Source organism: Schistocerca gregaria, chromosome 6, assembly GCF_023897955.1.
Source record: "Schistocerca gregaria isolate iqSchGreg1 chromosome 6, iqSchGreg1.2, whole genome shotgun sequence".
Classification (NCBI taxonomy): domain Eukaryota; kingdom Metazoa; phylum Arthropoda; class Insecta; order Orthoptera; family Acrididae; genus Schistocerca; species Schistocerca gregaria.
Genome location: NC_064925.1, coordinates 401,760,047 through 401,775,393, shown reverse-complemented (window position 1 = coordinate 401,775,393; position 15,347 = coordinate 401,760,047). Strand labels below are relative to the sequence as shown.

The 15,347-nt window shown below is 43.1% G+C and overlaps 1 protein-coding gene across 1 annotated transcript in view; it reads left to right on the top strand.

Annotated features, from left to right (window-relative positions):
• Positions 1-13,473, top strand: part of LOC126277995 (T-complex protein 1 subunit theta) — a 90,758-nt gene extending 77,285 nt beyond the window's left edge. The window contains exon 9 of the mRNA XM_049977669.1: positions 13,112-13,473. Within this exon, the coding sequence (XP_049833626.1) occupies positions 13,112-13,300 (189 nt within the window). The 3' untranslated portion in view covers positions 13,301-13,473. The remainder of the gene's footprint in view (positions 1-13,111) is intronic.
• The last annotated feature ends 1,874 nt before the right edge of the window (positions 13,474-15,347 follow it).

The window sequence follows — 15,347 nt, the reverse complement described above, 5'->3', positions numbered from 1 at the left end:
TAGTTCGTTGAGTATTCTCATGAAACATGTATGGTAAGATTGGTTTTTAATGGAATGTCAATAATGGAAGGAGCAGAGGTAACAACTCACTGTGTGATTGAGGTGTTCAGTAGTTAACGACATGTGAGTAGAACAAAAAGAAAATTGATGAGGTCTTGGATGATGTCCTCGTCCAGATCTAATAGAATACACGCACGGCTGCATAGCCATATTGTTGTGGCCAACTAGATTGCAGCTAGACTGTGTAATTGAGATATTTCTCAGTGTTGTGTATGACTGTTCTGTCTTCCTTTGAGATGTTTGTGTTATTGAGAAGAGAGCTGGGGGGAGGGGGGGGGAGGCAAATGGAAGGTAAGGAATACCTGGTGGCGTAAACAGGGTTGGGGTTGTTGGGGAGTGATACAGTTGAGCAGATGCATGAACTGGAAAAGGCAAGGTTAAGTGTTCGCTTTTGGCCATATTATGTCGAGAGGTCTGTGTGTGTGTGTGTGTGTGTGTGTGTGTGTGTGTGTGTGTGTGTGTGTGTGTGTGTGTCAGTTGACTTCTATATGGAGATTTGTTGATTTGCTCCTGTCATTATTTATGATACATTTTGTTACAGGAAAAAATGAAGGAAAGACAGGGTTTTAAAGTATACACACCTACTGATTAGCTCAGATTTCTCTATTCTTACGATTTGGTCATTTTCAAATTTCAGGGGGCTTGCTTGTGGCTTTGCTATCTTTTTATAAAAGTATTTAATATGACTTCTATCGATTTGATGTAGGTTCCTAGTGAAGTAGAACTATACATGTAAAAAAATATTTTTATTTTTCACTATTTATTTTTGTAACCTACACGGCAGGTTGTTATTCATTTTGTAGCATTACTGTGCTGCTCTAAGTTAAGCTACCTTTGCTCTTCCTGTAATTGCTATCTTGGAAACAAACAAAAAGTCCTCTCCACTCTACAATGGCATACAGAATAATTTTCTGGCACAGCTCACTGGTTAGAAAGCATTGATGGCACAACAGTGGGCAGTAAGGATATGAGATGTTAAGTGCCTTCACAACACACACACACACACACACACACACACACACACACACACACACACACACGATGATGTAAATAAAATAGAAAGAAACTTCCACATGGGAAAAATATATTAAAAACAAAGATTCCAAGACTTACCAAGCGGGAAAGCGCCGGTAAATAGGCACAATGAATAAAACACACAAACACACATACAGAATTTCGAGCTTTCGCAAAAAGCGGCTGCTTTGTCAGGAAAGAGGGAAAGAAGAGGAAAGATGAAAGGATGTGGGTTTTAAGGGAGAGGGTAAGGAGTCATTGCAATCCCGGGAACGGAAAGACTTACCTTAGGGGGAAAAAAGGATAGGTATATACTCGCACGCACGCACGCCCACATCCATCCATACATACACAGACACAAGCAGACATATTTAAAGGCAAAGAGTATGGGCAGAGATGTAAGTCAAGGCGGAAGTGTGGAGGCAAAGATGATGTTGAATGACAGGTGAGGTATGAGTGGCGGCAACTTGAAATTAGCGGAGATTGAGGCCTGGTGGATAACGAGAAGAGGATATATGGAAGGGCAAGTTCCCATCTCAGGAGTTCGGATAGGTTGGCGTTGGTGGGAAGTATCCAGATAACTCGGACGGTGTAACACTGTGCCAAGATGTGCTGGCCGTGCACCAAGGCATGTTTAGCCACAGGGTGATCCTCACTACCAACAAACACTGTCTGCCTGTGTCCATTCATGCGAATGGACAGTTTGTTGCTGGTCATTCCCACATAGAAAGCGTCACAGTGTAGGCAGGTCAGTTGGTAAATCACGTGGGTGCTTTCTCACGTGGCTCTGCCTTTGATCGTGTATACCTTCCGGGTTACAGGACTGGAGTAGGTGGTGGTGGGAGTGTGCATAGGACAGGTTTTACACCGGGAGCGGTTGCAAGGGTAGGAGCCAGAGGGCAGGGAAGGTGCTTTGGGGATTTCATAGGGATGAACCAAGAGGTTACGAAGGTTAGGTGGATGGCAGAAAGACACTCTTGGTGGAGTGGGGAGGATTTCATGAAGGATGGATCTCATTTCGGGGCAGGATTTTAGGAAGTCGTATCCCTGCTGGAGAGCCACATTCAGAGTCTGATCCAGTCCCGGGAAGTATCCTGTCACAAGTGGGGCACATTTGGGGTACTTCTGTGAGAGGTTCTGGGTTTGTGGGGATGAGGAAGTGGCTCTGGTTATCTGCTTCTGTACCAGGTCGGGAGGGTAGTTGCGGGATGCGAAAGCAGTTTTCAGGTTGTTGGTGTAATGGGCCAGGGATTCAGGACTGGAGCAGATTCGTTTGCCACGAAGGCCTAGGCTGTAGGGAAGGGACCGTTTGATATGGAATGGGTGGCAGCTGTCATAATGGAGGTACTGTTGCTTGTTGGTGGGTTTGATGTGGACGGATGTGTGAAGCTGGCCATTGGACAGATGGAGGTCAACGTCAATGAAAGTGGCATGGGATTTGGAGTAGGACCAGGTGAATCTGATGGAACCAAAGGAGTTGAGGTTGGAGAGGAAATTCTGGAGTTGTTCTTCACTGTGAGTCCAGATTATGATGATGTCATCAATAAATCTGTACCAAACTTTGGGTTGGCAGGCTTGGGTAACCAAGACGGCTTCCACTAAGCGACCCATAAATAGGTTGGCATACGAGGGGGCCATCCTGGTACCCATGGCTGTTCCCTTTAATTGTTGGTATGTCTGGCCTTCAAAAGTGAAGATATTGTGGGTCAGGATGAAGCTGGCTAAGGTGATGAGGAAAGAGGTTTTGGGTAGGGTGGCAGGTGATCGGCGTGAAAGTAAGTGCTCCATTGCAGCGAGGCCCTGGACGTGCGGGATATTTGTGTTTAGGGAAGTGGCATCAATGGTTACAAGGATGGTTTCCAGGGGTAACAGACTGGGTAACAGAAAGTGGTTGGTGTGTTTGATGAAGGATGGGAGACTGCATGTAATGGGTTGAAGGTGTTGATCTATGAAGGCAGAGATACATTCTGTGGGGGCTTGGTAACCAGCTACAATGGGGCGGCCAGGATGTTTGGGTTTGTGAATTTTAGGAAGTAGGTAGAAGGTAGGAGTGCGAGGTGTCGGTGAGGTCAGGAGTTTGATGGAGTCAGGTGAAAGGTTTTGTAGGGGGCCTAAGGTTCTGAGGATTCCTTGAATCTCCGCCTGGACATCAGGAATGGGATTACCTTGGCAGACTTTGTATGTAGAGTTGTCTGAAAGCTGACGCAGTCGCTCAGCCACATACTCCAGACGATCAAGTACCACAGTCGTGGAACCCTTGTCAGCCGGAAGAATGATGATGGATCGGTCAGCTTTCAGATCACGGATAGCCTGGGCTTAGGCTGTGGTGATGTTGGGAGTAGGATTAAGGTTTTTCAAGAAAAACGGAGAGGCAAGGCTGGAAGTGAGAAATTCCTGGAAGGTTTGGAGAGGAGGGTGATTTTGAGGAAGAGGAGGTGGGTCCCACTGTGATGGAGGACGGAACTGTTCCAGGCAGGGTTCAATTTGGATAGTGTCTTGGGGAGTTGGATCATTAGGAGTGGGATCAGGATTATTTTTCTTCATGGCAAAGTGATATTTCCAGCGGAGACTATGAGTGTAGGACAGTAAATCTTTGACAAGGGCAGTTTGGTTGAACCTGGGAGTGGGGCTGAAGGTGAGGCCTTTGGATGGGACAGAGGTTTCAGATTGGGAGAGAGGTTTGGTGGAAAGGTTAACTACTGAATTGGGGTGTTGTGGTTCCAGATTGTGTTGACTAGAATTTTGAGGTGTTGGGGTGAGTGGAGCTGGAAGTGGGAGATTGAGTAGATGGGAGAGACTGGGTTTGTGTGCAATGAGAGGAGGTTGAGGTTTGTTGGAAAGGGTGTGGAGGGTGAGTGGGTTGCCTTTCCGGAGGTGGGAAACCAGGAGATTGGATAGTTTTTTGAGGTGGAGGGCGGCATGCTGTTCTAATTTGCGGTTGGCCTGTTGGACGATGATATGAACAGCCGGTGTGGATGTGGGAGAGGAAAGATTGAGGACTTTCATTTGGGATACCTGACTCCATCAAACTCCTGACCCCACCGACACCTCGCACTCCTACCTTCTACCTACTTCCTAAAATTCACAAACCCAAACATCCTGGCCGCCCCATTGTAGCTGGTTACCAAGCCCCCACAGAACGTATCTCTGCCTACGTAGATCAACACCTTCAACCCATTACATGCAGTCTCCCATCCTTCATCAAAGACACCAACCACTTACTGTTACCCAGTCTGTTACCCCTGGAAACCATCCTTGTAACCATTGATGCCACTTCCCTATACACAAATATCCCGCACTTCCAGGGCCTCGCAGCAATGGAGCACTTCCTTTCACGCCGATCACCTGCCACCCTACCCAAAACCTCTTTCCTCATCACCTTAGCCAGCTTCATCCTGACCCACAATATCTTCACTTTTGAAGGCCAGACATACCAACAATTAAAGGGAACAGCCATGGGTACCAGGATGGCCCCCTCGTATGCCAACCTATTTATGGGTCGCTTAGTGGAAGCCGTCTTGGTTACCCAAGCCTGCCAACCCAAAGTTTGGTACAGATTTATTGATGACATCTTCATGATCTGGACTCACAGTGAAGAACAACTCCAGAATTTCCTCTCCAACGTCAACTCCTTTGGTTCCATCAGATTCACCTGGTCCTACTCCAAATCCCATGCCGCTTTACTTGACGTTGACCTCCATCTGTCCAATGGCCAGCTTCACACATCCGTCCACATCAAACCCACCAACTAGCAACAGTACCTCCATTATGACAGCTGCCACCCATTCCATATCAAATGGTCCCTTCCCTACAGCCTAGGCCTTCGTGGCAAACGAATCTGCTCCAGTCCTGAATCCCTGGCCCATTACACCAACAACCTGTAAACAGCTTTCGCATCCCGCAACTACCCTCTCGAACTGGTACAGAAGCAGATAACCAGAGCCACTTCCTCATCCCCACAAACCCAGAACCTCTCACAGAAGTACCCCAAAAGTGCCCCACTTGTGACAGGATACTTCCCGGGACTGGATCAGACTCTGAATGTGGCTCTCCAGCAGGGATACGACTTCCTAAAATCCTGCCCCGAAATGAGATCCATCCTTCATGAAATCCTCCCCACTCCACCAAGAGTGTCTTTCCGCCGTCCACCTAACCTTCGTAACCTCTTGGTACATCCCTATGAAATCCCCAAAGCACCTTCCCTGCCCTCTGGCTCCTACCCTTGCAACCGCTCCCGGTGTAAAACCTGTCCTATGCACCCTCCCACCACCACCTACTCCAGTCCTGTAACCCGGAAGGTGTACACGATCAAAGGCAGAGCCACGTGAGAAAGCACCCACGTGATTTACCAACTGACCTGCCTACACTGTGACGCTTTCTATGTGGGAATGACCAGCAACAAACTGTCCATTCGCATGAATGGACACAGGCAGACAATGGTTGTTGGTAATGAGAATCACCCTGTGGCTAAACATGCCTTGGTGCACAGCCAGCACATCTTGGCACAGTGTTACACCATCAGAGTTATCTGAATACTTGCCACCAACACCAACCTATCCGAACTCCGGAGATGGGAAATTGCCCTTCCATATATCCTCTCTTCTCGTTATCCACCAGGCCTCAATCTCCGCTAATTTCAAGTTGCCGCCACTCATACCTCACCTGTCATTCAACATCATCTTTGCCTCTACACTTCCGCCTTGACTTACATCTCTGCCCATAATACTCTTTGCCTTTAAATATGTCTGCTTGTGTCTGTGTATGTGTGTGTGTATGTATGGATGGGTGTGTGTGTGTGTGTGTGTGTGTGTGTGTGTGTGTGTGTGTGTGTGTGTGTGTGTGTGTGTGTGTGTGTGTGTGTGCACGCGAGTATATACCTATCCTTTTTTCCCCCTAAGGTAAGTCTTTCCGCTCCTGGGATTGGAATGACTCCTTACCCTCTCCCTTAAAACCCACTTCCTTTCATCTTTCCTTTTCCTTCCCTCTTTCCTGACAAAGCAGCCGCTGGTTGCTAAAGCTCAAATTCTGTTTGTGTGTTTTATTCATTGTGCCTATCTACCGGCGCTTTCCCGCTTGGTAAGTCTTGGAATCTTTGTTTTTAATATATAAAATAGAAAGAAACTTCCACATGGGAAAAATATATTAAAAACAAAGATTCCAAGACTTAGCAAGCGGGAAAGCGCCGGCAGACAGGCACATGAACAAAACTTACCAACACACACACACAGAATTACTAGCTTTCGCAACCGATGGTTGCTTCTTTTAAAACCCACATCCTTTCGTCTTTCCCTCTCCTTCCTGAAGAAGCAACCATCGGTTGCGAAAGCTAGTAATTCTGTGTGTGTTTGTGTGTTTTGTTCATGTGCCTGTCTGCCGGCGCTTTCCCGCTTGGTAAGTCTTGGAATCTTTGTTTGTAATATATTTTTCCCATGTGGAAGTTTCTTTCTATTTTATATATTAAAAACAAAGAGTCCAAGACTTACCAAGCGGGAAAGCGCCGGTAGATAGGCACAATGAATAAAACACACAAACAGAATTTGAGCTTTAGCAACCAGCGGCTGCTTTGTCAGGAAAGAGGGAAGGAAAAGGAAAGATGAAAGGATGTGGGTTTTAAGGAAACTTTCGAAATTACAGTAGTTACAATTGTCAACAACAGATGGCACTGCGGTCTGGGAAACTCTATAGTACGATATTTTCCACATATCCACCATGCGTAGCAATAATATGGCGTAGTCTCTGAATGAAATTACCCGAAACCTTTGACAACGTGTCTGGCGGAATGGCTTCGCATGCAGATAAGATGAACTGCTTCAGCTGTTCAATTGTTTCTGGATTCTGGCGTTACACCTGGTCTTCCAAGTGTCCCCACAGAAAGAAGTCGCAGGGGTTCATGTCTGGTGAATAGGAAGGCCAATCCACGCTGCCTCCTGTATGTTTCGGATAGCCCAAAGCAATCACATGATCATCGAAATATTCATTCAGGAAATTAAAGACGTCTTGCATAAATCACGAGGTGTTCGCAGTGTCGTCTAAGGCAGTTTGTACCGCCACAAATTCACGAAGAATGTCCAGATAGCGTGATGCAGTAATCGTTTCGGATCTGAAAAACGGGCCAATGATTCCTTTGGAAGAAATGGCGGCCCAGACCAGTACTTTGTGAGGATGTAGGGACGATGGGGCTGCAACATGGGGCTTTTCGGTACCCCATATGCGCCAGTTCCGTTTATTGACGAATCCGTCCAGGTGAAAATAAGCTTCGTCAGTAAACCAAATGCTGCCCACATGCATCTACATCTACATCCATACTCCGCAAGCCACCTGACGGTGTGTGGCGGAGGGTACCCTGAGTACCTCTATCGGTTCTCCCTTCTATTCCAGTCTCTTGTTGTACATGGAAAGGAGGATTGTCGGTATGCTTCTGTGTGGGCTCTAATCTCTCTGATTTTATCCTCATGGTCTCTTCGCGAGATACAGGTAGGAGGGAGCAATATATTGCTTGACTCTTTGGTGAAGGTATGTTTACGAAACTTTAACAAAAGCCCGTACCGAGCTACTGAGCGTCTCTCCTGCAGAGTCTTCCACTGGAGTTTATCTATCATCTCCGTAACGGTTTCGCGATTACTAAATGATCCTGTAACGAAGCGCGCTGCTCTCCGTTGGATCTTCTCTATCTCTTCTATCAACCCTATCTGGTACGGATCCCACACTGCTGAGCAGTATTCAAGCAGTGGGTGAACAAGCGTACTGTAACCTAATTCCTTTGTTGTCGGATTGCATTTCCTTAGGATTCTTCTAATGAATCTGTCTGGCATCTGCTTTACCGACGATCAACTTTATATGATCATTCCATTTTAAATCACTCCTAATGCGTACTCCCAGATAATTTATGGAATTAACTGCTTCCAGTTGCTGACCTGCTATTTTGTAGCTAAATGATAAGGGACCTATCTTTCTATGTATTCGCATCATATTACACTTGTCTACATTGAGATTCAATTGCCATTCCGTGCACCATGCGTCAATTCACTGCAGATCCTCCTGCATTTCAGTACAATTTTCCATTGTTGCAACCTCTCGATACACCACAGCATCATATGCAAAAAGCCTCAGTGAACTTCCGATGTCATCTACCAGGTCATTTATGTATATTGTGAATAGCAACGGTCCTACGACATGCCCTTTGACACACCTGAAATCACTCTTACTTCGGAAGACTTTTCTCCATTCAGAATGACATGCTGCGTTCTGTTATCTAGGAACTCCTCAATCCAATCACACAATTGACCTGATAGTCCGTATGCTCTTACTTTGTTCATTAAACGACTGTGGGGAACTGTGTCAAACGCCTTGCGGAAGTCAAGAAACACGGCATCTACCTGTGAACCCGTGTCTAAGGCCCTCCGAGTCTCGTGGACGAATGGCGCGAGCTGGGTTTCACACGACCGTCTTTTTCGAAACCCATGCTGATTCCTACAGAGTAGATTTCTAGTCTCCAGAAAAGACATTATACTCGAACATAATGCGTGTTCCAAAATTCTACAACTGATCTACGTTAGAGATATAGGTCTATAGTTCTGCACATCTGTTCAACGTCCCTTCTTGAAAACGGGGATTGACCTGTGCCCTTTTTCAATCCTTTGGAACGCTTCGCTCTTCTAGAGACCTACGGTACACCGCTGCAAGAAGGGGGGCAAGTTCCTTCGCGTACTCTGTGTAAAATCGAACTGGTATTCCATCAGGTCCAGCGGTCTGCCCTCTTTTGAGCGATTTTAATTGTTTCTCTATCCCTCTGTCATCTATTTCGATATCTACCATTTTGTCAACTGTGCGACAATCTAGAGAAGGAAGCACAGTGCAGTCTTCCTCTGTGAAACAGCTTTGGAAAAAGACATTTAGTATTTCGGCCTTTAGTCTGTCATCCTCTGTTTCAGTACCATTTTGGTCACAGAGTGTCTGGACATTTTGTTTTGATCCACCTGCCGCTTTGACGTAGGACCAAAATTTCTTAGGATTTTCTGCCAAGTCAGTACATAGAACTTTACTTTCGAATTCATTGAGCACCTCTCGCATAGCCCTCCTCACACTACATTTCGCTTCGCGTAATTTTTGTTTGTCTGCAAGGCTTTGGCTATGTTTATGTTTGCTGTGAAGTTCCCTTTGCTTCCGCAGCAGTTTTCTAACTTGGTTGTTGTACCACGGTGGCTCTTTCCCATCTCTTACGATCTTGCTTGGCACATACTCATCTAACGCATATTGTACGATGGTTTTGAACTTTGTCCACTTATCCTCAACACTATCAGTAATTGAGACAAAGCTTGTGTGTTGAGCCGTCAGGTACTCTGTAATCTGCTTTTTGTCACTTTTGCTAAACAGAAAAATCTTCCTACCTTTTTTAATATTTCTATTTACGGCTGAAATCATCGCTGCAGTAACCGCTTTATGATCTTGATTCCATGTTCTGCATTAACTGATTCAAATAGTTCGGGTCTGTTTGTCACCAGAAGGTCTAATACGTTATTGCCACGAGTCGGTTCTCTGTTTAACTGCTCAAGGTAGTTTTCAGATAAAGCACTTAAAAATATTTCACTGGATTCTTTGTCCCTGTCGCCGTCATCAATCCTGTGCACTATATCGTTAGCGAATGTCTCTCGTGCAGCAATGGCAGCGGCACTGAGCGGTTGCCGCGTTTGAATTTTGTATGGATAGAGGTGTAAACTCTGGCACATGAGACGATACGTGGACGTTGGCGTCATTTGGACCGCAGCTGCAACACGGCCAACGGAAACCCGAGGCCGCTGTTCGATCACCTGCTGCACTAGCTGCGCGTTGCCCTCTGTGGTTGCTGCTGTACACGGTCGCCCTACCTTTCCAGCACTTTCATCCGTCACATACCCAGTCCGTTGAAATTTTTCAAACAGGTCCTTTATTGTATCGTTTTTCGGTCCTTTGGTTACATTAAACCTCCGTTGAAAACTTCATCTTGTTGCAATAACACTGTGTTCTAGGTGGTGGAATTCCAACACCAGAAAAATCCTCTGTTCTAAGGAATAAACCATGTTGTCCGCAGCACACTTGCACGTTGTGAACAGCACACGCTTACAGCAGAAAGACGACGTACAGAATGGCGCACCCACAGACTGCGTTGTCTTCTATATCTTTCACATCAATTGCAGTGCCATCTGTTGTTGAAAATTGTAACTACTGTAATTTCGAAAGTTTGTCCGCCTGAAAATGTACTGTTGTCCCAAGCATATTGCAACAAACGGTGTATTTCTATCGCTGCTCGTTTAGTTTTTATTGCCGTTTCAAATATACCGGTCATTTTTGAAACACCCTACACACACACACACACACACACACACACACACACACACAGAGAGAGAGAGAGAGAGAGAGAGAGAGAGAGAGAGAGAGAGAGAGAGAGAGAGAGAGAGAATTTCTAGCTTTCGCAACCGACGGTTGCTTCTTCAGGAAAGAGGGAAGGATATATATATATATGTCTGCTTGTGTCTGTGTATGTGCAGATGGATATGTGTGTGTGTGCGAGTGTACACCTGTCCTTTTTTTTTTTTTTTTCCCCCTAAGGGAAGTCTTTCCGCTCCCGGGATTGGAATGACTCCTTACCCTCTCCCTCAAAACCCACACCCTTTCATTTTTCCCTCTCCTTCCTTCCTTCCTGACGAAGCAACTGCCAGTTGCGAAAGCTCGTAATTTTGTGTGTGTGTTTGTGTGTTTTGTTCATGTGCCTGTCTGCCGGCGCTTTCCCGCTTGGTAAGTCTTGGAATCTTTATTTTTAATATATATATATATATATATATATATAAAACAGAAAGAAACTTCCACATGGAAAAAATATATTAAAAACAAAGATTCTAAGACTTACCAAGCGGGAAAGCGCCGGCAGACAGGCACATGAACAAAACACACAAACGCACACACAGAATTACGAGCTTTCGCAACTGGCAGTTGCTTCGTCAGGAAGGAAGGAAGGAGAGGGAAAAATGAAAGGATGTGGGTTTTAAGGGAGAGGGTAAGGAGTCATTCCAATCCCGGGAGCGGAAAGACTTCCCTTAGGGAAAAAAAGGACAGGTATACACTCGCGCGCACACACACACACACACACACACACACACACACACACACACACACACACACACACACACACACATATCCATCCGCACATACACAAACCCACATCCTTTCATTTTTCCCTCTCCTTCCTTCCTTCCTTCCTTCCTGACAAAGCAACTGCCAGTTGCGAAAGCTCGTAATTCTGTGTGTGTGTTTGTGTGTTTTGTTCATGTGCCTGTCTGCCGGCGCTTTCCCGCTTGGTAAGTCTTAGAATCTTTGTTTACTTCCACATGGAAAAAATATCTTAAAAACAGAGATTCCAAGACTTACCAAGCGGGAAAGTGCCGGTAGATAGGCACAATAATTTTTTTTTTTTTTCATCATTGTGCCTCTCTAACGGCGCTTTCCCGCTTGGTAAGTCTTGGAATCTTTGTTTTTAAGATATATATGCATTGTCGGGGTGGGTGGGGAGTTCACCTGGAAAGATGAAATTGATTTTGATCTGATGATGGCTTGTGCCACCTGGGGGTTAGTAGATTTACTGATAAAGGTTTGTGTTGTCTGCTAATGTGTAGCGTAGTAGCTACCAGAGCAGCAGTGGCAGATTGTACAGCTACCACAGTACAGATGAGAGGGTTTGTGAGCCCAGATTGTCAACACAAACTGTTGCGAACCAATTGTTAACAGTGGGACTAGCTCGTCTTGCACTCACACCACAGCATTGATGTACATGACTCGACTTGTGCTGTCAAAGGACCACTGGTAGATGGTATGGTGTATCATGTTCCGCAGCAATGAAGGTAGATTCTGCCTGCACGCAACTGATTGTGCCTTGAATGCACAACATAGACCTGATGAATGCTACCATAGAGTTCTTCTCAAAGACACTCTGCCCCCTCCCCAGGCTTTATGGTCTGGCTTTTGGCCAACTTTCCTAGCCAGCACAGTCTGTGAACTTGTCTCCAATCAAACACGAGTATGATATGATGGGACAAGAAGTGACTTGTGCGACTTGTCAACCAAAAACTCTTACAGTACTAGCTGATCTGGTTGAGCAGTGAGGCATAACATATCACAGAACAGTATTCGCCGTCTGTTCAGTTGAGTGGATGTTGTAGTCAGCACCTGCATTGCCGCCTTTGGAGTGTACACCAGGTACTAATATGGGTGTTTCAACATGGGTTGCTACCTGGTACCTCAGAACCACTTGTGCTATTGATCTGTATATGTACCCCATATACACTGTTGCAACAATGAATAATTGTGAATGAATTCAAAACCTCTAAAAGGGTGTACTAATTTTTTTTCTGGCAGTGTATATTCACTAATGAAATTTACCGTAAATAATTTGTTACAATTTGAGAATAATGATGTTCCTATCTACAACACTAGAAGGAAATGTGACCTTTACTATCCATTATAAAAGCTGATAAGTGGCTCAAAAAGGAGTTAAATACGCATCAATGAAAGTTTTTAATCATTTCCTCAATAACATAAACTGTCTAACAGGTAGTAAAGAAAGTTTTAATGTAAGTTAAAATCATTTCTTCTAAACAATTCCCTATATTCGAGAGACAGTTTTATTTAAAGCCAATAGCTTAAAAAACCTAGTTTTTAAGTTTAGTTGCATGAGTAGGACTGATAATAGACATTAAATTATGTTAAAACTAATCATATATAAATATCCTACAAACTGACCCATTCCACATATTTTAGAACCAAATAAGATTATGACCTGCACAATGTTAGGAACATCAGTGACCTAATTTCTTTGATATAAATTCTTTGATCTTAATGTTAGTATCATTGTGCACAATGGTGCCTTTGTCAGTATTGGTAGGCAGTGGGCCAATAACCTGAAATCTAGGTGAAATAATTAGTGAAACGTGGTGAAAATAGCTGTTATTCCTGTGTTTTTTAAGCTTTGTGAATTATTTTTACAATCTTGTTTTCTCTTTTTATATAGGGTGAAGGTGCAGCTATTATAGATGTTGCCGAAGCAGGAATTATTGATTTGTATCTTACAAAAATGTGGGGACTGAAGTATGCAACTAATGCAGCATGCACTATACTGAAAGTTGATCAAATAATAATGGCAAAACGAGCTGGTGGTCCAAAAGCACCTCCAGCAGGAGGCCAGAATGATGAAGATTAAAGACATTCCTCTTATTTATACAGTTGTTACTAAACCATAATCATTATTACAAAAATCACTTCTTTACTTGCCTGAAATGTTACATTATTGGCTCTGTAAGTTGGTTTTGTACAAAACTATTTAACTCATTAATTTGCTCACATTGATCTGCCTTACCAATAAAGTTTTTATTTATTTAAGAAAACTACAATTACTGTTTGTTCTACAATGCTACAACCTGAATTTTCTGGCAGTTAACATTGATTTTATTAATTTAGAACTGTAATTATCTGTTCAGAGGTTTTTCTTGATTTATGTTTTGGACTAATTTCCAAATTAAATTCACTAAATGCATTCCTTTCTGGAACCACACTTGGATACTTTATTTTCAGTTGACAATAAATTAAACATTCCATTTGATGTACCAAGGATTTCAGTGACACACTATAAGTAATGTTCACTGTTTGTAATTCACATTAGCATGAAGTTTACTAGAGCTCAGCTCAATACATGAAGTCTTAAAGAATAACAGTAACTGAAAAAAATCATCGTATTGAAAATACTAATTTAGAGTCAGTGTGTTCTATTTGTACATTCTTTCAAGGCCTCCATCCAACACCCGGCAGTGGCCAGCATACTAAGCTCACACATGGTGTCAAACTTGGCATGTGGGTGACACTGGAAACTCTGAAACTCTCAATATAACTGAATCTGAATTAGCATTAATGACAACATATCATGGGTCTGGTGATGAACACATCAGCTTTTTTTAAAATACAAGAAAGATGCTAAGGCTTTGTACCCTTCCACATTGTATGTTAGTAAGTGAACAAAACTGGATTTGAGATCAGTGGTAAATTTTCTTCTCACATATGGAAGAAACAAGAGTACAAGCTCATCAGGTGTGCAGCAATAATAATCAAATGTTTCAACTTTTTTATTACAGAACATCATTAAATTTTTACAGTAATAATGGGAAAATTGACCAATCTCTATATAGAATATCATAAACTGGGGCAGCTTTGCCACATTTATGTTCTGCCTGGTTTACCTAATAAAGCAAAAAGGTTTTGAAACCATCCTAAGACATGTGTCCTGATCTCTAGTTTTGCAGCATGTGAAGATGAGTGTTCATAGATTAAAACAATAAAAAATCTGTCTGTCCAAGTTATCTGATAAACTGGGCAACTTTGCTAATTGTATTAAAATCAGTGTGACTCATCAAAGCAATTACAGAAAAAGAAGTTTAAAGAAATGGAAAAAGTTTACACATTGGTATTAAACACTCTAATGCAAATATACTTAAAAGGAAAGTTAAACAAAAAGGTACATACAGAAATTCAAATCTTAAAAGTTTGACTTTACATCAGAAAAGAAAAAAAAATTGCCTTGGTTTTGACTGTAAGGATGATTAATTATGTGTACAAAGTCTTACATTCAGGGAAGCTTCATCTGGCATATTTGGGAACTAAAAACTTTTCTCCTTGTGTTGGACTAAGGAACACCAATCACTCTCCATCTCAATGGAATTGAGTAAGTTTACCTAGAAAATGCTTGATACTTCTATCATAACAAATGTTCCAAGCTGTAGACATTTAAAATCATGGTCATTCTGGTATTTGTTTCATTATGTTCATCAATGGGTGAATTATGATCCTCTTCACAGAAAAAAATTTTGATACCTTCATGCTCTCAGTTTGGTTCGAATGAGCCTTTGGCATTTTAATGACATGTACAGAAATCCAAAAATGCTTGATTAAAAAGTGTGAAAGGGGGAAGAAAAAAGACAAAATTCTAGATTGACAAAGTTGTCCTATTTTTACCAAGCTTTCTGGTGTAACTTGCGAAAGTTACATTATTATGCTAAATACACCACACAGTTTTATTTCTAAAAGTGATTCTGAAATGTAATCATACAGGGTCCTCTTAAGTTCCCTTTACAAACATCTAGCAATTGTAGAGGGTACTGAGTGGATAATATTTTGAATTGGAATCCATGTGTGAAACATTTTGTTTCTGTGCTACAACCATCCAAAAACATGTTGGTAATGTGACCACTTTTACAAGT